Source organism: Pseudophryne corroboree, unplaced genomic scaffold (genome assembly GCF_028390025.1).
Source record: "Pseudophryne corroboree isolate aPseCor3 unplaced genomic scaffold, aPseCor3.hap2 scaffold_493, whole genome shotgun sequence".
NCBI classification, from domain to species: domain Eukaryota; kingdom Metazoa; phylum Chordata; class Amphibia; order Anura; family Myobatrachidae; genus Pseudophryne; species Pseudophryne corroboree.
The window spans coordinates 37834-62490 of NW_026970100.1; the positions used below are offsets into that span (position 1 = coordinate 37834).

Below are 24657 nucleotides of genomic sequence, written 5' to 3' on the forward strand. Positions count from 1 at the left end.
GGCGTTAATGTTTCCTGGTGGTAGTGGGGGACTGTGTTTGTGCTTTCCTCTGGTCAGCTCTGGTAAAAGTCAGATTTCTTTGTCTCAGATCTTCCTCTAGCCTTGTTCTTATTTCAAGAGTTCCCTTGTGCTGCCTCAGTTGGATCTCCTTCACTTGACAGGGGGGTACCCGAGCAGCGACCCTCCCCAGCACTAGCCCAACTCCTACTTACCTGCCAGGTGAGATACTATGATCATGAAGGTGCTTCTCCCAGGGCAAGGCTCACCCATTGCACTCTGGGTGTGCTGCTCCTGCGATTTCCCCAAATGTGGGAAACTTGACTGCATAATTTGTGTTTCCCCTGGTCGGCTCTCGTATAATTCAGATCTCTTTGTCTCAGGTCTCTCTCCAGCCTAGTTTGCTGTCTGTTTCCACTTCTCTTTTCTTAAACCGCTCCCTTCTATGCCCTTGCGCACCTTAATTAAATCTAACTCTGATTACGTCAGAGAAGGCCAGGTACCCTACACCATAAGAGGGGGTTTGAAATTTTGACTTGTCTGCTTAAAGATCACCAAAATATGATCACAAGGTCAATTACATCACTGGGTGGGAACCTTTTGGTTAATAGCCCATGTAAGTGCAAGAGATCCTGAAGCACTCACTCATCATGGGAAAGTACCAATGTGTTTCTTACAAAAATTCTCCAGATTATTGACTTTTTAAAGTTTTTCTAGGAAACGTTCTAGATGAATGCTTATTAGCCTTTGTCAGTATGTACTTTTGCAAAGTGTCGCTGTGCCGCAATCAGTTAGTGTGTATGGCTATTAACCTAAAGGTTGGTGATTCAATCCCACCCAGGGACGTAATTGACCTTGTTATCAGATTTTGGTGATCTTTAAGTAGACAAGTCAAAATTTCAAACCCCCTCTTATGGTGTAGGGTACCCGGCCTTCTCTGATGTAATCAGAGTTAGATTTGATTAAGTGATTTTATAAAAAAACAGCTAGGAAGCACAATTTAGCAGTGGGTTGCATAGAAAAAAAATTATGCTGGCAGAGAAGTCCAATTGAGTAATTAAACAGCTCTTCATTTTCTGATTTTATGTTTATGCTAACAAATTTGCTCTCTGAAAAGTGTCCACAAAGCCAAGTCTCTGATTAACACCTTTGTAGGAATGGTTTTTCACCTATTACTGAATTAAACTTGCTTCATTGGAAAGGCAGCAAGATGCATCCTCATTTCAATGTCTACTGAAATAATACAGGTTGACACCAGGAAACATAAACGTCACTGCATCCTTGCTGCTTCCTCATGGGGAAGTCTGTTTAATGTGAAAACAAGGTGATATCTAATCAGCACACAGGTAAGGAATTAAGAAAATCTTTCTTTATGGGTGAAGATGTTTCTCACAAAATTGTTGCACCAAGGCATCATTGAAATTCAAGCTGGAAAGATGATTTTAATATATCACTTGTACATTTTGTACTGCTCTTCTGGTGACAATGTAGTTTGTTTTTGTCAATTACCATTTTAATAATAGGGTAAAGAAAATTAAGTGGATTTTTGAAAGAAAACAATACTGTCAATATACTATTAAAACAAATTAAAATGGTAAAAGTTATTGTACTTTAAGTAAAAATAAAAGAGCAAAAATATCAATCCCAGTTTTGGATTACTTTAATTAACAAAAAACAATGCATATAGCAGAGGATAGTTTCAATCTGCCTACCTCTGGGTTATGGACCCAGCATGCTTCCATTACAGTACTCTGCTGCACATGTAAGTGCAAGAGATCCTGAAGCACTCACTCATCATGGGAAAGTACCAATGTGTTTCTTCATTGGTTGATGGAAGAAACATCTTACAAAAACTCTCCACATTATTGACTTTTTAAAATGTTTCTAGGAAACATTCTAGATGAATGCTTATTAGCCTTTGTCAGTATGTACTTTTGAAAAGTGTCGCTGTGGCGCAATCAGTTAGTGTATAAGGCTATTAACCAAAAGGTTGGCGGTTCAATCCCACCCAGGGACGTAATTGACCTTGTTATCAGATTTTGGTGATCTTTAAGTAGACAAGTCAAAATTTCAAACCCCCTCTTATGGTGTAGGATACCTGGCCTTCTCTGATGTAATCAGAGTTAGATTTGATTAAGTGATTTTATAAAAAAACAGCTAGGAAGCACAATTTAGCAGTGGGTTGCAGAGAAAAAGAAAAATGCTGGCAGAAAAATCAAATTGAGTGATTAAACAGCTCTTCATTTTCTGGCTTTATTTTAATGCTAACAAATTTGTTCTCTGAAAAGTGTCCACAAAGCCAAGTCTCTGATTAACACCTTTGTAGGGATGGTTTTTAACCTATTACTAAATTAAACTTGCTTCATTGGAAAGGCAGCAAGATGCATCCTCATTTCAATGTCTACTGAAATAATACAGGTTGACACCAGGAAACATTAACGCCACTGCATCCTTGCTGCTTTCTCATGTGGAAGTCTGTTAAATGTGAAAACAAGGTGATATCTAATTAGCACACAGGTAGGGAATTAAGAAAATCTTTATTTAAGGGTGAAGATGTTTCTCACAAAATCGTTACCTCAATGCATCATTGAAATTCAAGCTGAAAAGATGATTTTAATATATCACTTGTACATATAGGGGTATATGCAATAGCGGGCGAATTTCAGAAAAAGGCGAATTCCGGAACGTTTTCGCCTCAAAAAATCAATTCGCCTATGCAGTGCAGTACTTTTTCGCAAAAAAACGGACCGTCAAAATTCGCCTTTTCTCAATTCGCCTTTTTCCGCATTCGCCTTTTCTGCAATGGTACAGATGCTGCAATTCGCCTCCAGCATATTCAATTCAAGTTTGGAAATTCGCCTGCAGTGCTTTTAGACAGCAAATTCGCGATTTTCAATCCGCCACACTTTGGAGGGTGAAAACAAATAAAAAAATTTTAAACATGGTTTTTTTTGTGTTTTTTTTTTTGGGAATAGCAGATCTATTTATATTAGAAGGGATTAGGTTTTTTTTTTTTTTTGGGGGGAGGCACAAATATTATTTATATATTTTTTAAAATATTATTTTTTTTTTATTATTTTTTTTTTATTGCTGGAACGGTAAAATCAGAAAAAAAAATGGCGTGGGGTCCCCCCTCCGAAGCATAACCAGCCTCGGGCTCATTGAGCTGGTCCTGGTTCTAAAAATGCGGGGAAAAAATTGACAGGGGATCCCCCGTATTTTTAAAACCAGCACCGGGCTCTGCGCCTGATGCTGGTGCCAAAAATACGGGGGACAAAACGAGTAGGGGTCCCCCGTATTTTTAACACCAGCATCGGGCTCCACTAGCTGGACAGATAATGCCACAGCCGGGGGTCACTTTTATGCCGTGCCCTGCGGCCGTGGCATCAAATATCCAACTAGTCACCCCTGGCCGGGGTACCCTGGGGGAGTGGGGACCCCTTCAATCAAGGGGTCCCCCCCCCCAGCCACCCAAGGGCCAGGGGTGAAGCCCGAGGCTGTCCCCCCCCCATCCAATGGGCTGCGGATGGGGGGGCTGATAGCCTTTGTTGTAAAAGAAAGATATTGTTTTTTCCAGTAGTACTACAAGTCCCAGCAAGCCTCCCCCGCAAGCTGGTACTTGGAGAACCACAAGTACCAGCATGCGGGAGAAAAACGGGCCCGCTGGTACCTGTAGTTCTAATGGAAAAAAAATACCCAAATAAAAACAGGACACAGACACCGTCGACAGTAAAACTTTATTACACACTGCCGACACACACATACTTACCTATGTTCACACGCCGACATCGGTCCTCTTCTCCATGTAGAATCCCGGGGTACCTGAAAATAAAAGATCAATATACTCACCTCAACCAGGCTCCAGAGATAAATCCACGTACTTGGCAAAAAAAGAAAACGAACAACCGGACCTGCGGACCGAAAGGGGTCCCATGCTGACACATGGGACCCCTCTCCCCGAATGCCGGGACATCACGTGACTCCTGTCACTGATGTCCCTTCAGCCAATCAGGAAGCGCTACTGCCGTGGCGCTCACCTGATTGGCTGGACGCCGTCTGTACTCTGACAGCGCCTCGCAAAGCCGCTCCATTACTTTCAATGGTGGGAACTTAGCGGTTAGCGGTGGGGTCACCCGCCGGTCAGCCGCTGACCGGCGGGTGACCTCACCGCTAGCCGCTAAGTTCCCACCATTGAATATAATGGAGGGAGCTGTGCGATGCGCTGTCACAGCGATCAGCCAATCAGGTGAGCGCAACGAAGTTGCGCTTCCTGATTGGCTTAGAGACCTGTCAGTAACAGCTGTCACTGACAGATCTTAATCGTGGAAAGGTGTCCCATGTGTCAGTATGGGACCCCTTTCAGTCCGTTTTTGGTGCGGGTAAATGCGTTTTCTTTTTTTGCCAAGTACGTGGATTTATCTCTGGACCCTGGTTAAGGTGAGTATATTGAACTTTGCTTTTCAGGTACCCCGGGATTCTACATGGAGAAGAGGACCGATGTCGGCGTGTGAACATAGGTAAGTATGTGTGTGTCGGCAGTGTGTAATAAAGTTTTACTGTCGACGGTGTCTGTGTCCTGTTTTTATTTGGGTATTTTTTTTCCATTAGAACTACAGGTACCAGCGGGCCCGTTTTTCTCCCGCATGCTGGTACTTGTGGTTCTCCAAGTACCAGCTTGCGGGGGAGGCTTGCTGGGACTTGTAGTACTACTGGAAAAAACAATATCTTTCTTTTACAACAAAGGCTATCAGCCCCCCCATCCGCAGCCCATTGGATGGGGGGGGGACAGCCTCGGGCTTCACCCCTGGCCCTTGGGTGGCTGGGGGGGGGACCCCTTGATTGAAGGGGTCCCCACTCCCCCAGGGTACCCCGGCCAGGGGTGACTAGTTGGATATTTGATGCCACGGCCGCAGGGCACGGCATAAAAGTGACCCCCGGCTGTGGCATTATCTGTCCAGCTAGTGGAGCCCGATGCTGGTGTTAAAAATACGGGGGACCCCTACTCGTTTTGTCCCCCGTATTTTTGGCACCAGCATCAGGCGCAGAGCCCGGTGCTGGTTTTAAAAATACGGGGGATCCCCTGTCAATTTTTTCCCCGCATTTTTAGAACCAGGACCAGCTCAATGAGCCCGAGGCTGGTTATGCTTTGGAGGGGGGACCCCACGCCATTTTTTTTTCTGATTTTACCGTTCCAGCAATAAAAAAAAAAAAATTATTTTAAAAAATATATAAATAATATTTGTGCCTCCCCCCCCCCAAAAAAAAGTACCTAATCCCTTCTAATATAAATAGATCTGCTATTCCCAAAAAAAAAAACACCAATAAAAACATTTTTAAAATTTGTCCCGGCATTTGGGACAAAGGGGTTTGATGTGAAAACATTGGACCCCTTTCATTAGTCCGCTGGATCGGTGTGCGTTTTTTTGTTTTGCCAAGTACGTGGATTATCTCTCTGGACGTGGATGTACCTCTGGACGCTGGAAGGTGAGTATGATTTTTTGACAGGTACCCTCGGTTCGTCGGAGATCGTTGCAGTCGGCGTGTCAACATAGGTGAGATGGATTGCCCAGAACTCCCTTTGACCAAAATCACCCTGGCATGTCCAAAGTGCAGCCCTCCGGCACTTGCGTCACTACACATCCAAACATTCCTTGAAACAGCAATGCTGGTCAGGGAATGTTTGGATGTGTAGTGACGCAAGTGCTGGAGGTTTGCATTTGGACCCATTGTTCCCCGCTTGTGTTGTGTGGACTGTATGTACCTCTTCCTTCCAGTCCCAGGGTGACACTATTACCCACATCTGGTAGCTCATACTGTTCTCTTCCACAGGTCCTGCGTTGTATCTTCCCAAGTGGCGTGGATGTGAGGAGACACGGCATTTCACCTGATGTTCCATGGGAGACCCTACTGGTGATGTGGACCTGACCCTCCGCCATGTAGCAGACAACCCCCTCAGGTGAGATGTATTGCCCAAAACTCCCTTATCCAAAATCACCCTGGCATGCCCAAAGTGCAGCCCTCCGGCACTTGCGTCACTACACATCCAAACATTCCATGAAACAGCAATGCTGGTCAGGGAATGTTTGGATGTGTAGTGACGCAAGTGCTGGAGGTTTGCATTTGGACCCATTGTTCCCCGCTTGTGTTGTGTGGACTGTATGTACCTCTTCCTTCCAGTCCCAGGGTGACACTATTACCCACATCTGGTAGCTCATACTGTTCTCTTCCACAGGTCCTGCGTTGTATCTTCCCAAGTGGCGTGGATGTGAGGAGACAGATCCCCTGATGTTCCCTGGGAAATCTACTTACATACAATTCAACTGCATTACAAATTTTAATAAAAACCACAGGAAACTTCTATTTTTAAAAGTTTATTGAAGAAAAATTTTTTTTAATAAAGTTTGAAAGTTAATTAAAACAAAAAAGTAGTTTGTTCTTCTTTACATTCTTTTCTTGTGTATATAGATATCTGTGGGGAAAAGAAAAAAAAAGTATATTAAAGTAAAAACACACTAAATTCATGTTCATTTTTTCCAATGAAAATTTGTGGAACAACACAGCCCAGCATGAGCCATTGATGGGCGGTGTTGTTCTACAAAGGCATGCGGTTCAAAGTGAAAGAGTGTCGTCAGTGGTCAGTACTTTGACATGCTAACATTTGTGGAACAACACAGCCCAGCATGAGCCATTGCTGGGCGGTGTTGTTCTACAAAGGCATGCGGTTCAAAGTGAAAGAGTGTCGTCAGTGGTCAGTACTTTGACATGCTAACATTTGTGGAACAACACAGCCCAGCATGAGCCATTGCTGGGCGGTGTTGTTCTACAAAGGCATGCGGTTCAAAGTGAAAGAGTGTCGTCAGTGGTCAGTACTTTGACATGCTAACATTTGTGGAACAACACAGCCCAGCATGAGCCATTGCTGGGCGGTGTTGTTCTACAAAGGCATGCGGTTCAAAGTGAAAGAGTGTCGTCAGTGGTCAGTACTTTGACATGCTAACATTTGTGGAACAACACAGCCCAGCATGAGCCATTGCTGGGCGGTGTTGTTCTACAAAGGCATGCGGTTCAAAGTGAAAGAGTGTCGTCAGTGGTCAGTACTTTGACATGCTAACATTTGTGGAACAACACAGCCCAGCATGAGCCATTGCTGGGCGGTGTTGTTCTACAAAGGCATGCGGTTCAAAGTGAAAGAGTGTCGTCAGTGGTCAGTACTTTGACATGCTAACATTTGTGGAACAACACAGCCCAGCATGAGCCATTGCTGGGCGGTGTTGTTCTACAAAGGCATGCGGTTCAAAGTGAAAGAGTGTCGTCAGTGGTCAGTACTTTGACATGCTAACATTTGTGGAACAACACAGCCCAGCATGAGCCATTGCTGGGCGGTGTTGTTCTACAAAGGCATGCGGTTCAAAGTTTCTTGAATTAAACATGGTTCTACTCACCTTGGTACGCTCAACACAATCTTATGCCGTCCACTTCATTTTTCCTCAACAATCCTATGAATAAGTCAAAAACACAGACTAGTGAATAGTAAATTCACACAATGAAAGTCTACTGTACATCATTACAAAAAGGATTTTTTGAAGAAAAAGGGGGTATCAGAATAGCTCTTTGGCCCATCATACATGTAGCCGCAAGGAGCTTTCATCCGTTACCACACGCGCCCGCATACATGCCCGCGCATGTATGCCTACACAAAGCTCCTTGGTAGTACCCGGTCACGGGTGGGGAAGCCCAACAAATAATAAACAATAGTAAGAAAAACAACAAACTAATGGGAGGGGAAGACAGGGATACATGAAAAACATTTAAAATAAAATAAAATAATACGACCGGGTTTATGGTGGAAGTCTGTCCGGATCCTCTTCTTCCCCCTGATAGGGCGTGGATGTCCTGGGAGGCTGGGGAGTATGTCGACTGGCCCTCGGTGCCCATGCTGTTGAAGAATGTGCGGCTGGTGGTGGAGGCATCTGGGGGGTGGGGTACATCCCTGTATATCCCTGGTACATCTGTGACTGACTGTACTGGGATGGGACTTGAGGAAGGGTACGATGCGTCCTTGTGGCTTGAGACGGCGGATATGGTGGATCACCAGCGTGTTGATGAGCTGGTACTGGGAGCTTATCATAGATCATCTGCAGTGTGGTTGCCATGACCTGTTGGCTGGAAGCGGAGTGTCGATGACTATCCGACATGTTCTTATTGCTTTCTGCCAAACATGTGTTTTTTTCCACAAGCTTGACCAAGGAATCGGACATGATGTTAAGTATGTTCCTATTCTCCCTACGATCTTCAATTATGATCTGTAGTATTGTGGCCATGCTGTCGGAAATAGTCTTCTGCAGTTCATGCAGATTGTTGGACATTTTCTCCATTGTCCTCTCAATGTTGTCCAGTCTGCTTCCCACAACATTTGTGTATGTATCCTGGCGTGTCCCAATCTCTGATGCCAGGGTGTGAACCCTCTGAACAGTTGAGGGATTCTGCCCTTCCTGGATGTCTGCCACCACATTCATTTGGGCAGCTGAAAAGAAAATTAGACAATATTATCCACATTCATCATACATTTTTTGGAAGGTTCACAATTCAATTTACTCACGCAGGGATGTAGCAACTGGATCATCCTGCACTTCCACCTCGTCATCCTCTGACGACCCCTGTAGGAGATCCGGCCTGAAGTACGAACCAATCCCCGAAGCTAGTCCGCTGCTGGTTCGTGGCACCACTGTTTGCAAAATAAATTTTGGAAAAGTTGATAAACTTTACACAACTACTGCCCCCCCCCCCCCCCCACAAAAAAAACAAACAAACCTTCTCCATCCTGTGATGCCGCTGCTCCAGGAGCTCCACTTGTCCTCGTTTCGGAAGACTTTTCAAGGGTCTGGCTGGATACATCTGCACGGCTGTCCTCAAACCCAAGAAAAGTTTAACCCTGTAGACTCAAACAGATCGAGTGATGGGTCCACAAGGGTTGTGTCTTGAGGCTCTTCAGTCACAGTCCCAGAGCTCCTGGAGAGACGACGATCTGGTGATGGCCTGCGCGCAGGAGCTGTAGTTTGGCGCCCATCTTGTGGTGTGGTCGCCGACGGTGTCTGGTGCACAGGTGATAGTCTGTGCACTGATGTCGTCTGGTGCACAGGTGACCAACTGCGCGATGACGAACTGTGGCGCACAGGTGACGATCTGTGTGCTCGCGATGCTTGCGGCGCAGTTGATGGTCCGCGCGCTGCTGCCGATGCCTGCTGCACAGGTAACGGTCCGTGCGCTGGCGATGTCCTGTGCGCAGGTGATGTCCTCTGGGCAGGTCTGTCTGAAAAAAAAAAAAAAACATTAGCACATACAAAAAATTTAAAAGGAAATACAGCTCATGTGAATGTATTCTTACCATCAGACCTCCTTTTGGACGGCTGGTCTCCCGCCTTCCTCCGTCTTCTGGGCGGTTCTTCCTCCTCGAGAAAGCCAGCAGGACGGCTGGAGTCCACACCTCCGCGAACTCCTTCGACCATGACAGGGTTCAAGCGCCTTCTAATAACGTTCTCCCAGGATAGCCACTTCAAATTGAGAGCCGGGCCACCTCCCGTAGCTGTCTCATGTCGGCACTGAATCCCCATCTTCTTCTTGGTCTGTCTGCGGCAATCACTGTACCGCTTCAAGCAATTTCGGGTGCTCCGACGGTTTCCAGAAATTGCAGTTACTTGACTGGCGATGGATTCCCAGATGTTCCGCTTTACCTTAAATGCTGTTTTCTGTGCCCTTGATCCATACAAAACGTCGTAGGACCTGTCGACGCAATCCACTAGGACACAGTTTTCCGCCTCAGTGTATCTGGGTCCACGCGGCTTTTTCTGTCCTGCTTCTTCACCAGAGGCTTCCTCCTCCGACTGCTCCTCTGGCTGGCTTCTTGCCTTTAGGGATTAAAAAAAAAAAAAAATTTTTTATTAAGATCGGTATGTACCTGTGAGTGTCAGTATCCCTGGCATTGCGCACCTATTACAGTAGGTGTGCATGGCATTGCACAAACTACAGTGGGTAAAGTTTGATGCTATTTGTGTCTGCATGTGTGGTTAAGTACCTTTTTACTAGGCTTTTTCTTGGACTTCTCATGGGCCCTTGACGACCGCGGCTGGTCACTAGATGCCTGGTCGGTCGCATCCGCCTCCTGGGTTGGCTCCCACTCCTCATTGCTTTGCAGGGATAGATCCGAGGGGGTGGGGGAAGGGGCGGATCGGGTTGGTTTGTCCCTTGACATCTCTGTTATAAAAAAAAAAAACATACATGTATAAATGGCTGACCCTCACAAAATGGCTGCCCCTTACAAAATGGCTGCCCCTTACAAAATGTCGACCAGGCTGTCGACTAAACTTGCTCCAAATCACCCCAAAATGGCCAGAAAGCATCCCTGCACACTCAGGAGGCACCCCACAGCAAAATTAGGCGGGAAAACACATGTTTGAAAAACAATCAGCAGCACATGTCAACCTGGCTGTCGACTCAACTTGCTCCAAATCACCCCAAAATGGCCAGAAAGCATCCCTGCACACTCAGGAGGCACCCCACAGCAAAATTAGGTGGGAAAACACATGTTTGAAAAACAATCAGCAGCACATGTCAACCTGGCTGTCGACTAAACTTGCTCCAAATCACCCCAAAATGGCCAGAAAGCATCCCTGCACACTCAGGAGGCACCCCACAGCAAAATTAGGCGGGAAAACACATGTTTGAAAAACAATCAGCAGCACATGTCAACCTGGCTGTCGACTCAACTTGCTCCAAATCACCCCAAAATGGCCAGAAAGCATCCCTGCACACTCAGGAGGCACCCCACAGCAAAATTAGGCGGGAAAACACATGTTTGAAAAACAATCAGCAGCACATGTCAACCTGGCTGTCGACTCAACTTGCTCCAAATCACCCCAAAATGGCCAGAAAGCATCCCTGCACACTCAGGAGGCACCCCACAGCAAAATTAGGCGGGAAAACACATGTTTGAAAAACAATCAGCAGCACATGTCAACCTGGCTGTCGACTCAACTTGCTCCAAATCACCCCAAAATGGCCAGAAAGCATCCCTGCACACTCAGGAGGCACCCCACAGCAAAATTAGGCGGGAAAACACATGTTTGAAAAACAATCAGCATCACATGTCAACCTGGCTGTCGACTCAACTTGCTCCAAATCACCCCAAAATGACCAGAAAGCATCCCTGCACACTCAGGAGGCACCCCACATCAAAATTAGGCAGGAAAACACATGTTTGAAAAACAATCAGCAGCACATGTCAACCTGGCTGTCGACTAAACTTGCTCCAAATCACCCCAAAATGGCCAGAAAGCATCCCAACACACTCAGGGGGTACACCAATGCTAATAGAAGACCCAAAAAAGTCAATTAAAGAAAAAAAAAACGTGAAAAACTACCCCAAAACACAAGTCTCCCCCCAAAAATGCAGCAACACAAGCAAGGGGCTATACACATACCTGCACACATGCACACATGCACAAACACCCCATGTACACCTCATGGCAACCCCCACTACACAAACACATACATGCAACACCAGACACACATGTGGTACTTACCTACAACTGTAGTAAAAGCTCCTAAAATGGCTCTGCTCCGGGGTAACAGGAATCCTCCTGACTGTCCTGGAATAAAGCCTGCTGGGGTGTCCAAAGATATCCACAGCAAACAACCAAATTGCTAGCTCTGCACCTCCTCACACCTCTCTGCAGGTTCACAAAATGGCTGCAGAGCACATGCAACAAACAAGCCCTAATATAGTGCTGCTTTGGGCGGGAAGGCGAATTCAGTACGCCCACTGATCGCCGATTGGCCGGAATCCGCCTGCAGGAGGGGCGAATCATTTTTTCATTGCATATTGCGAATCCAGGGTCCCGGCGACAGGGCTGCGGCTGGCGATAGCGGGCGAATCATACAGAGGCGGATCTAATGACGCGATTCGCCCGCTATTGCATATACCCCTTTGTATTGCTCTTCTGGTGACAATGTAGTTTGTTTTTGTCAATTACCATTTTAATAATAGGGTAAAGAAAATTAAGTGGATTTTTGAAAGAAAACAATACTGTCAATATACTATTAAAACAAATTAAAACAGTAAAAGTTATTGTACTTTAAGTAAAAATAAAAGAGCCAAAATATCAATCCCAGTTTTGGATTACTTTAATTAACAAAAAAAATGCATATAGCAGAGGACAGTTGCAATCTGCCTACCTCTGGGTTATAGGCCCAGCATGCTTCCATTGTAGTCCTCTGCTGCACATGTAAGTGCAAGAGATCCTGAAGCACTCACTCATCATGGGAAAGTACCAATGTGTTTCTTCATTGGTTGATGGAAGGAACATCTTACAAAAACTCTCCAGATTATTGACTTTTTAAAGTTTTTCTAGGAAACGTTCTAGATGAATGCTTATTAGCCTTTGTCAGTATGTACTTTCGCAAAGTGTCTCTGAGGCGCAAATAGTTAGCGTGTTCAGTTGTTAACCAAAAGGTTGGTGGTTCAATCCCACCTAGGGACGTAATTGACCTTGTTATCAGATTTTGGTGATCTTTAAGTAGACAAGTAAAGATTTCAAACCACATCTTATGGTGTAGGGTACCTGGCCTTCTCTGATGTAATCAGAGTTAGATTTGATTAAGTGATTTTATAAAAAAAACAGCCACGAAGCACAATTTAGCAGTGGGTTGCAGAGAAAAAGAAATATGCTGGCAGAAAAATCCAATTGAGTGATTAAACAGCTCTTCATTTTCTGGCTTTATTTTTATGCTAACAAATTTGTGCTCTGAAAAGTGTCCACAAAGCCAAGTATCTGATTAACAGCTTTGTAGGGATGGTTTTTCACCTATTATTAAATTAAACTTGCTTCATTGGAAAGGCAGCAAGATGCATCCTCATTTCAATGTCTACTGAAATAATACAGGTTGACACCAGGAAACATAAACGTCACTGCATCCTTGCTGCTTCCTCATGGGGAAGTCTGTTTAATGTGAAAACAAGGTGATATCTAATCAGCACACAGGTAAGGAATTAAGAAAATCTTTCTTTATGGGTGAAGATGTTTCTCACAAAATTGTTGCACCAAGGCATCATTGAAATTCAAGCTGGAAAGATGATTTTAATATATCACTTGTACATTTTGTACTGCTCTTCTGGTGACAATGTAGTTTGTTTTTGTCAATTACCATTTTAATAATAGGGTAAAGAAAATTAAGTGGATTTTTGAAAGAAAACAATACTGTCAATATACTATTAAAACAAATTAAAATGGTAAAAGTTATTGTACTTTAAGTAAAAATAAAAGAGCAAAAATATCAATCCCAGTTTTGGATTACTTTAATTAACAAAAAACAATGCATATAGCAGAGGATAGTGTCAATCTGCCTACCTCTGGGTTATGGACCCAGCATGCTTCCATTACAGTACTCTGCTGCACATGTAAGTGCAAGAGATCCTGAAGCACTCACTCATCATGGGAAAGTACCAATGTGTTTCTTCATTGGTTGATGGAAGAAACATCTTACAAAAACTCTCCACATTATTGACTTTTTAAAATGTTACTAGGAAACATTCTAGATGAATGCTTATTAGCCTTTGTCAGTATGTACTTTTGAAAAGTGTCGCTGTGGCGCAATCAGTTAGTGTATAAGGCTATTAACCAAAAGGTTGGTGGTTCAATCCCACCCAGGGACGTAATTGACCTTGTTATCAGATTTTGGTGATCTTTAAGTAGACAAGTCAAAATTTCAAACCCCATCTTATGGTGTAGGATACATGGCCTTCTCTGATGTAATCAGAGTTAGATTTGATTAAGTGATTTTATAAAAAAAACAGCTAGGAAGCACAATTTAGCAGTGGGTTGCAGAGAAAAAGAAAAATGCTGGCAGAAAAATCCAATTGAGTGATTAAACAGCTCTTCATTTTCTGGCTTTATTTTTATGCTAACAAATTTGTTCTCTGAAAAGTGTCCACGAAGCCAAGTCTCTGATTAACACCTTTGTAGGGATGGTTTTTAACCTATTACTAAATTAAACTTGCTTCATTGGAAAGGCAGCAAGATGCATCCTCATTTCAATGTCTACTGAAATAATACAGGTTGACACCAGGAAACATTAACGCCACTGCATCTTTGCTGCTTTCTCATGTGGAAGTCTGTTAAATGTGAAAACAAGGTGATATCTAATTAGCACACAGGTAGGGAATTAAGAAAATCTTTATTTAAGGGTGAAGATGTTTCTCACAAAATCGTTACCTCAATGCATCATTGAAATTCAAGCTGAAAAGATGATTTTAATATATCACTTGTACATTTTGTATTGCTCTTCTGGTGACAATGTAGTTTGTTTTTGTCACTTACCATTTTAATAATAGGGTAAAGAAAATTAAGTGGATTTTTGAAAGAAAACAATACTGTCAATATACTATTAAAACAAATTAAAACGGTAAAAGTTATTGTACTTTAAGTAAAAATAAAAGAGCCAAAATATCAATCCCAGTTTTGGATTACTTTAATTAACAAAAAAAATGCATATAGCAGAGGACAGTTGCAATCTGCCTACCTCTGGGTTATAGGCCCAGCATGCTTCCATTGTAGTCCTCTGCTGCACATGTAAGTGCAAGAGATCCTGAAGTACTCACTCATCATGGGAAAGTACCAATGTGTTTCTTCATTGGTTGATGGAAGGAACATCTTACAAAAACTCTCCAGATTATTGACTTTTTAAAGTTTTTCTAGGAAACGTTCTAGATGAATGCTTATTAGCCTTTGTCAGTATGTACTTTCGCAAAGTGTCTCTGAGGCGCAAATAGTTAGCGTGTTCAGTTGTTAACCAAAAGGTTGGTGGTTCAATCCCACCTAGGGACGTAATTGACCTTGTTATCAGATTTTGGTGATCTTTAAGTAGACAAGTAAAAATTTCAAACCACATCTTATGGTGTAGGGTACCTGGCCTTCTCTGATGTAATCAGAGTTAGATTTGATTAAGTGATTTTATAAAAAAAACTGCCACGAAGCACAATTTAGCAGTGGGTTGCAGAGAAAAAGAAATATGCTGGCAGAAAAATCCAATTGAGTGATTAAACAGCTCTTCATTTTCTGGCTTTATTTTTATGCTAACAAATTTGTGCTCTGAAAAGTGTCCACAAAGCCAAGTATCTGATTAACACCTTTGTAGGGATGGTTTTTCACCTATTATTAAATTAAACTTGCTTCATTGGAAAGGCAGCAAGTGATGTCATCCAAGCAGTGGGTCAAAGTTGGCTTCAAACCTCGTCTGCTTATGAAAAGAGAAAAGGGGTATGCAGGGCATGGCGGCCTTTTGCGGTGCTTGGATGACCCCTAGTTCGCATTAAATAATGCAGTCGAGTTTCCCACATTTGGGGAAATCACAGGGGTCAGCATACCCAGAATGCAATGAATGAACCGCACCCTGGGAGAACAGTCTTCATGACCATGGTATCTCCTATGCAAAATAAGTATGATTTGGGATAGGGCTGGGGAGGGCCGCTGCTCAGGCACATCTCTGTCAAGTAAAGGAGATTCAACTGAGGCAGCACAAGGGAACTCTTATCTGGGGACAACAACTGCAGGGAGAACACATATTTTCAGATGAACATGGGAGGGCAGAAGGCTGCCTAATACTGAAGCACCCCCAAACAACAAACCAAATGCAACAACTAGTGCAAGCATTCCTGGGGGAAGGCCTGCAGCAGATGGATTTGCATATGGCGATGTCATCCAAGCAGAGGGTCAAAGTTGGCTTCAACCCTCGTCTGCATATGAAAAGAGAAAAGATGCGTGCAGGGCATGGCGGCCTTTTGCGGCACTTGGATGACCCCTAGTTCGCATTAAACACCTCCACCCTCCGTCGGTGTGGGGCTCATGTTGGCTATGCCCCAGCCCCTGAAGCATTCAAGCTGATTTCTTGCAGCAGCTGGGCACTGTAACAGCTCCAGAGCTGCTCTGTAAGGCAAGTAAAAGGGTGTGGGCCCTGCAGCACTACCTGTAGTTCGCATTGTGCGAGACCCCTAGTTCGCATTAAACACCCCCACCCTCCTTCAGTGTGGGGCTCATGTTGGCCATGCCCCAGCCCCTGAAGCATTCACGCTGATTTCTTGCAGCAGCTGGGCACTGTAACAGCTCAAGAGCTGCTCTGTAAGGCAAGTAAAAGGGTGTGGGCCCTGCAGCACTACTTGTAGTTTGCATTGTGCATTGGAAGGCACAAAGTAAGCAGACGGGAGGAGAAGTCAGGATAGTGCACAAGGGTATAGACGGGAGGGGCTCAAGAAAAAAGAAGTGGAAACAGACAGCAAACTAGGCTTCCAATGCACAATGCAAACTACAGGTAGTGCTGCAGGGCCCACACCCTTTTACTTGCCTTACAGAGCAGCTCTGGAGCTGTTTAATCACTCAATTGGATTTTTCTGCCAGCATAATTTTTCTCTTACGTCCTAGAGGATGCTGGGGACTCCGTAAGGACCATGGGGGATAGACGGGCTCCGCAGGAGACATGGGCACTTTAAGAAAGACTTTAGATCTGGGTGTGCACTGGCTCCTCCCTCTATGCCCCTCCTCCAGACCTCAGTTTACTACTGTGCCCAGAGGAGACTGGGTGCTTTTCAGGGAGCTCTCCTGAGTTTCCTGACAGAAAGTATATTTGTTAGATTTTTTTATTTTCAGGGAGCCTGCTGGCAACAGACTCCCTGCATCGAGGGGCGGAGGGGAGAGATGCACACCTACTTCTGTGAGTTGATAGGCTCTGCTTCTTAGGCTACTGTACAGCATTAGCTCCAGAGGGATCGGTACGCAGGTCTCACCCTCGCCGTCCGTCCCAGAGCCGCGCCGCCGTCCCCCTCGCAGAGCCGGAAGATAGAAGCCGGGTGAGTATGAGAAGAAAAGAAGACTTCAGAGGCGGCGGAAGACTTCATGATCTTCACTGAGGTAACGCACAGCAGTAAAGCTGTGCTCCATTGCTCCCATACACCTCACACACGGCAGTCAGTGTAAGGGTGAAGGGCGCAGGGGGGACGCCCTGGGCAGCAATATAGACCTCTCTTTGGCAAAATAAATATATATGCAGCTAGGCACTGTATATATATATAAGAGCCCCCGCCATTTTTTTACTATATTTGAGCGGGACAGAAGCCCGTCGCTGAGGGGGTGGGGCTTCTCCCTCAGCACTCACCAGCGCCATTTTCTCCACAGCACCGCTGAGGGGAAGCTCCACGGACTCTCCCCTGCTTATACCACGGTAGAAAGAGGGTCTTAAAGAAGAGGGGGGCACATAATTAGGCGCATATATATATGGAAATACAGCGCTACTGGGTAAACATAAAATTATTGTGTTTTTTTCCTGGGTCATATAGCGCTGGGGTGTGTGCTGGCATACTCTCTCTCTCTGTCTCTCCAAAGGGCCTTGTTGGGGAACTGTCCTCAGATAAGAGGATTCCCTGAGTGTATGGTGTGTCGGTACACGTGTGTCGACATGTCTGAGGTAGAAGGCTCTCCTAGAGAGGAGCAGGAGCAAATTAATGTGGTGTCTCCATCGACAACGCCGACACCTGACTGGATGGATATGTGGAATGTTTTAAGTGCTAATGTAAACTTATTACACAAGAGATTAGACAAAGCTGAAGCTAGGGAACAGTCAGGGAGTCAATCCATGCCTGTCCCTATGTCGCAGGGACCTTCGGGGTCTCAAAAGCGCCCACTATCCCAAATAGTTGACACAGATACCGACACGGATTCTGACTCCAGTGTCGACTACGATGATGCAAAGTTACAGCCAAAATTGGCTAAATGTATTCGATATATGATTATTGCAATAAAAGATGTTTTGCACATCACAGAGTCCCCTGTCCCTGACACGAGGGTACACATGTATAAGGGAAAGAAACCTGAGATAACCTTTCCCCCCTCACATGAGTTGAACGAATTATGTGAAAAAGCTTGGGAATCTCCAGACAAAAAGCTGCAGATTCCCAAAAGGATTCTTATGGCGTATCCTTTCCCGCCAATGGACAGGATACGGTGGGAATCCTCCCCTAGGGTGGATAAAGCATTGACACGCTTATCCAAAAAGGTAGCGCTGCCATCCCAGGATACGGCTACCATCAGGGACCCTGCTGACCGCAAGCAGGAGGTTACCCTAAAGTCCATTTACACACATTCTGGTACCTTACTCAGACCGGCGATTGCGTCGGCCGGGGTTGTAGCGCGGTGGCAGCATGGACAGATACCTTATCAGCAGAGATTGAGACCCTAGATAAGGATGCTATGTTATTGACCATAGGGCATATAAAAGATGCTGTCCTATATATGAGAGATGCTCAAAGTGACATTAGTCTACTGGGTTCTAGAATAAACGCTATGTCGATTTCTGCTAGACGAGTCCTATGGACCCGGCAATGGACAGGTGATGCCGACTCAAAAAGGCATATGGAGGTTTTACCTTACAGGGGTGAGGAATTGTTTGGGGAAGGTCTCTCGGACCTAGTCTCCACAGCTACAGCTGGTAAATCAAATTTTTTGCCTTATATTCCCTCACAGCCTAAGAAAGCACCACATTATCAAATGCAGTCCTTTCGATCACAGAGAAACAAGAAAGTACGAGGTGCGTCCTTTCTTGCCAGAGGTAAGGGCAGAGGGAAGAAGCTGCACAACACAGCTAGTTCCCAGGAACAGAAGTCCTCCCTGGCCTCTACAAAATCCACCGCATGACGCTGGGGCTCCGCTAAAGGAGTCCGCCCAGTTGGGGGCACGTCTTCGAGTTTTCAGCCACATCTGGGTTCATTCGCAGGTGGATACCTAGGCAATAGAAATTGTTTCTCAGGGTTACAAGCTGAAATTCGAAGAAGTGCCTCCTCGCCGGTTTTTCAAATCGGCCCTACCATCTTCTCCCCAGGAAAGGGAGATAGTGTTAAATGCAATTCACAAATTGTATCTTCAACAGGTGGTGGTCAAGGTTCCCCTGCTTCAACAAGGAAAGGGAAATTATTCGACCCTGTTTGTAGTCCCAAAACCGGACGGTTTGGTCAGACCCATATTAAATTTAAAATCCCTGAACCTATACTTGAAAAGGTTCAAGTTCAAGATGGAATCGCTAAGAGCGGTCATCGCCAGCCTAGAAGGGGGGGATTTTATGATATCTCTGGACATAAAGGATGCATACCTTCATGTACTCATTTATCCACCTCATCAGGCGTACCTAAGATTTGCGGTACAGTATTGTCATTACCAATTTCAGACGTTGCCGTTTGGTCTCTCCAGAATTTTCTCCGAGAATTTTCACCAAGGTAATGACGGAAATTATGGTGCTCCTGCGAAAGCAAGGTGTCACAATTATCCCGTACTTGAACGATCTCCTCATAAAAGCGAGATCAAGAGAGCAGTTGCTGAACAGCGTATAACTTTCACTGAAGGTGTTACAGCAACACGGCTGGATTCTCAATATCCCGAAGTCGCAGTTGGTTCCTACGACTCGTCTGACTTTGCTTGGGCATTATTCTGGATACGGACCAGAAAAGGGTTTATCTTCCGATAGAAAAGGCCCAGGAACTCATGACTCTGGTCAGGAACCTATTGAAACCAAAACAGGTGTCAGTGCATCACTGCACTCGAGTCCTGGGAATGATGGTGGCATCATACGAGGCCATTCCCTTCGGCAGGTTCCATGCGAGGATCTTGCAATGGGACCTACTGGACAAATGGTCTGGGTCACATCTACAGATTCATCAGTTGATCACCCTGTCCCCCAGGGCCAGGGTATCTCTCCTGTGGTGGCTGCAGAGTGCTCACCTTCTAGAGGGCCGCAGGTTCGGCATTCAGGACTGGATCCTGGTGACCACGAACGCGAGCCTCCGAGGTTGGGGAGCAGCCACACAGGGAAGAAATTTCCAAGGTCTTTGGTCAAGTCAGGAGACTTGTCTTCACATCAACATCCTGGAGCTAAGGGCCATATACAACGCCCTATGTCAAGCGGAGACCTTACTTCGCGACCAACCAGTTCTGATCCAGTCAGACAACGTCACCGCAGTAGTTCATGTAAACCGCCAAGGCGGCACAAGGAGCAGAGTGGCGATGGCGGAAGCAACCAGAATTCGTCGCTGGGCGGAGAATCATGTAAGCGCACTGTCAGCAGTGTTCATTCCGGGAGTGGACAACTGGGAAGCAGACTTCCTCAGCAGACACGACCTACATCCAGGAGAGTGGGGACTCCATCAGGAAGTCTTCGCACAGATTGCAAGTCGGTGGGGACTGTTCCAGATAGACATGATGGCGTCCCGCCTCAACAAAAAGCTACAGAGGTATTGCACCAGGTCAAGAGACCCTCAGGCAGTAGCTGTAGACGCCCTAGTGACACCGTGGGTGTTCCGGTCGGTCTATGTATTTCCTCCTCTACCTCTCATACCCAAGGTGTTGATAATAGTAAGAAAAAGAGGAGTAAGAACAATTCTCATTGTTCCAGATTGGCCGCGAAGGACCTGGTATCCAGATCTGCAGGAAATGCTCACAGAAGATCCGTGGCCACTTCTTCTAAGACAGGACCTGTTGCAACAGGGGCCCTGTCTGTTCCAAGACTTACCGCAGCTGCGTTTGACGGCATGGCGGTTGAACGCCGGATCCTAGCGGAAATGGGTATTCCAGATGAGGTCATTCCTACGCTAATAAAGGCTAGGAAGGACGTGACATCTAAACATTATCACTGTATATGGCGAAAATATGTTTCTTGGTGTGAGGCCAGGAATGCTCATACGGAAGAATTCCACCTGGGCCACTTCCTTCACTTCCTACAAACTGGAGTGAATTTGGGCCTAAAATTAGGCTCTATTAAGGTTCAGATTTTGGCCTTATCCATTTTCTTTCAAAAGGAATTGGCCTCTCTTCCTGAAGTAAGTACAAACTTTTGTGAAGGGAGTACTGCATATTCAGCCTCCTTTTGTACCTCCGGTGGTCCCTTGGGACCTTAACGTGGTGTTAAGGTTATGGTTTGAACCACTTAAAATGGTGGAGTTTAAATATCTCACTTGGAAGGTGGTCATGTTATTAGCCTTGGCTTCCGCTAGGCGAGTGTCGGAATTAGCAGCTTTATCACATAAAATCCCCTATCTGGTTTTCCATATGGATAGAGCGGAATTGCAGACCCGTCCTCAATTCCTGCTAAAAGTGGACTCATCCTTTCATATGAACCAACCTATTGTGGTGCCTGTGGCTACGCGTGACTTGGAGGATTCCGAGTCCCTTGATGTGGTCAGGGCTTTGAAAATTTACGTGGCCAGAACGGCTAGAGTCAGAAAAACAGAAGCACTGTTTGTCCTGTATGCAGCCAACAAGATTGGCACCCCTGCTTCAAAGCAGACTATTGCTCTCTGGATCTGTAACACGATTCAGCAGGCGCATTCTATGGCGGGATTGCCGTTGCTTAATTCAGTCAAGGCCCATTCCACTAGGAAGGTGGGCTCTTCTTGGGCAGCTGCCCGAGGGGTCTCGGCACTACAGCTGTGCCGAGCTGCTACTTGGTCGGGTTCAAACACCTTTGCAAAGTTCTATAAGTTTGATACCCTGGCTGAGGAGGACCTCCTGTTTGCTCAATCGGTGCTGCAGAGTCATCCGCAGGAGCCCGTTTGGGAGCTTTGGTATAATCCCCATGGTCCTTACGGAATCCCCAGCATCCTCTAGGACGTAAGAGAAAATAAGATTTTAAACCTACCGGTAAATCTTTTTCTCGTAGTCCGTAGAGGATGCTGGGTGCCCGTCCCAAGTGCGGACTACTTCTGCAAGACTTGTATATAGTTATTGCTTACACAAGGGTTATATGTTAGTTTTCATCGGTCTTGGACTGATGCTATGTTGTTTTCATACTGTTAACTGGGTAGTATATCACAAGTTATACGGTGTGATTGGTGTGGCTGGTATGAATCTTGACCTTGGATTAACAAAAATCCTTTCCTCGTACTGTCCGTCTCCTCTGGGCACAGTTTCTCTAACTGAGGTATGGAGGAGGGGCATAGAGGGAGGAGCCAGTGCACACCCAGATCTAAAGTCTTTCTTAAAGTGCCCATGTCTGCTGCGGAGCCCGTCTATCCCCCATGGTCCTTACGGAGTCCCCATCATCCTCTACGGACTACGAGAGAAAAAAATTTACCGGTAGGTTTAAAATGTTATTGTTTTCTCTGCAACCCACTGCTAAATTGTGCTTCCTAGCTGTTTTTTATAAAATCACTTAATTAAATCTAACTCTGATTACGTCAGAGAAGGCCAGGTACCCTACACCATAAAAGGGGGTTTGAAATTTTGACTTGTCTACTTAAAGATCACCAAAATCTGATGACAAGGTCAATTACATCCCTGGGTGGGATTGAACCACCAACCTTTTGATTAATAGCCCATGTAAGTGAAAGAGATCCTGAAGCACTCACTCATCATGGGAAAGTACCAATGTGTTTCTTACAAAAATTCTCCAGATTATTGACTTTTTAAAGTTTTTCTAGGAAACGTTCTAGATGAATGCTTATTAGCCTTTGTCAGTATTTACTTTTGCAAGGTGTCTATGTGGCGCAATCGGTTAGCATGTTTGGCTATTAACCAAAAGGTTGGTGGTTCAATCCCACCCAGGGATGTTATTGACCTTGTAATCAGATTTTGGTGATCTTTAAGTAGACAAGTCAAAATTTCAAACCCCCTCTTATGGTGTAGGGTACCTGGCCTTCTCTGATGTAATCAGAGTTAGATTTAATTAAGTGATTTTATAAAAAAAACAGCTAGGAAGCACAATTTAGCAGTGGGTTGCAGAGAAAAAAAATTATGCTGGCAGAAAAGTCCAATTGAGTGACGAAACAGCTCTTCATTTTCTGATTTTATGTTTATGCTAACAAATTTGCTCTCTGAAAAGTGTCCACAAAGCCAAGTCTCTGATTAACACCTTTGTAGGAATGGTTTTTCACCTATTACTGAATTAAACTTGCTTCATTGGAAAGGCAGCAAGATGCATCCTCATTTCAATGTCTACTGAAATAATACAGGTTGACACCAGGAAACATAAACGTCACTGCATCCTTGCTGCTTCCTCATGGGGAAGTCTGTTTAATGTGAAAACAAGGTGATATCTAATCAGCACACAGGTAAGGAATTAAGAAAATCTTTCTTTATGGGTGAAGATGTTTCTCACAAAATTGTTGCACCAAAGCATCATTGAAATTCAAGATGGAAGATGTTTTTAATATATCACTTGTACATTTTGCATTGCTCTTCTGATGACAATGTAGTTTGTTTTTGTCAATTACCATTTCAGTAATAGGGTAAAGAAAATTAAGTGGATTTTTTAAAGAAAACAATGCTGTCAATATACTATTAAAACAAATTAAAATGATAAAAGTTATTGTACTTTAAGTAAAAATAAAAGAGCCAAAATATCAATCCCAGTTTTTGATTACTTTAATTATAAAAAAAAAATGCACATAGCAGAGGATAGTTTCGATCAATCGACCTCTGGGTTATGGGCCCAGCATCCTTCCATTGCACTACTCTGCTGCTCATGGAAGTCTGAGAGATCCTGAAGACTAAATTGATTAAAGGCCTAAAAGTACTGGACTATAAGGAAAGACTTACTAGGCTGAATATGTATACACTAGAAAAGAGGTGCCTAAGAGGAGATATTATTAATATCTTCAAATATGTAAAGATACATAACAAAGAGTTATCAGAGGAATTATTTATTAAAAGAACACGTGGTCACTCGCTGCGACTGGAGGAAAGTTCAGAACGCAATGGAGGAAAGGGTTCTTCACTGTTAGGGCAATCAGGATGTGGAATTCCCTGCCAGGGAAGGTGGTAATGGCGGACTCTGTAATTGGATTTAAAAAAGGAATGGATACATTTCTGAATGAAAAAGCTATCCAAGGTTATAATACTTAAAATATCAACATGGTTAATCCGGGGGTAACATGAGTTTTAGTAGCTAACTAGTCATAAAACATTATTCAGCAAGTATGTAGAATCATCACAACTTAAAACAGGTTGAACACGATGGGCAATTTGCCTCTATTCAACCTCAAAAACTATGTTACTATATGTTACTATATTACTGTAGTATATAGAACACCACAATGCAATGAGCAGTGATAGTGAGCACTGATGAGGATACTAGAACTGACACTGAGCAGCAAGATGCAGCACTGGACTATTAGTAATGTACTGTAGTATGCTGAGCACCACAATGCAGCACAAGACAATGAGCAGTGATACTGAGCACTGATGAGGATACTACTGAGAACTGACACTGAGCAAGAGAGACACACTACTAGTATTACTGAGCAGCAATAGGTAACCACTGATACTGAGCACTGATATTGAGATTTCCACTGAGAGAACATAGCCACGTCCTCTCCGCTCTCTCTTCAATGCACGAGTAAAAATGGCGGCAACGCGCAGCTCTAATTATAATATCCGAATCTCGCGAGAATCCGACAGCGGGATGATGACATTTTCCCTTGTTCAGGTTTTCCGAGTCAGGCGGGAACAACCGAGCCTGCCTCAGACCAGTGTAAACCACGTGGAGTTCGTGGGGAATTCGGTTCTCGGAGAACCGAACCCGCTCCTCTCTACCTTATACCCATCAATTTTTTTTATTTTCAATCTAAGCCCCTGC

At 44.6% G+C, this 24657-nt stretch overlaps 1 protein-coding gene, 1 non-coding gene and 1 pseudogene across 2 annotated transcripts; 1 reads left to right on the forward strand and 2 right to left on the reverse strand.

Annotated features, from left to right (window-relative positions):
- The first annotated feature begins 204 nt into the window (after window positions 1-204).
- Window positions 205-367, forward strand: LOC135029788 (U1 spliceosomal RNA). The gene has a single exon (XR_010225882.1). It is a non-coding gene; the product is annotated as a U1 spliceosomal RNA (small nuclear RNA).
- Window positions 368-8318: 7951 nt separating this feature from the next.
- LOC135029717 (serine/arginine repetitive matrix protein 1-like) lies at window positions 8319-10229 on the reverse strand. The gene is made up of 5 exons (XM_063953874.1): window positions 10070-10229; window positions 9383-9902; window positions 8809-9307; window positions 8597-8722; window positions 8319-8521 (listed from the first exon to the last, which is right to left on the reverse strand). The coding sequence occupies exons 2-3, from the start codon at window positions 9606-9608 to the stop codon at window positions 8907-8909; spliced, it is 627 nt and encodes a 208-aa protein (XP_063809944.1). The 5' UTR covers window positions 9609-9902; window positions 10070-10229; the 3' UTR covers window positions 8319-8521; window positions 8597-8722; window positions 8809-8906.
- Window positions 10230-15312: 5083 nt separating this feature from the next.
- Window positions 15313-15491, reverse strand: LOC135029870 (U1 spliceosomal RNA; annotated as a pseudogene).
- Between the last annotated feature and the right edge of the window lie 9166 nt (window positions 15492-24657).

Coding starts and splice junctions, on each gene's coding strand:
- LOC135029717 (XM_063953874.1), bottom strand. CDS start 9,608: ATGGGGATTCAGTGCCGACATGAGACAGCTACGGGAGGTGGCCCGGCT. Junction 9,308..9,382: donor GTCCAAAAGGAGGTCTGATG/GTAAGAATACAT, acceptor TTTTTTTTTCAG/ACAGACCTGCCCAGAGGACA.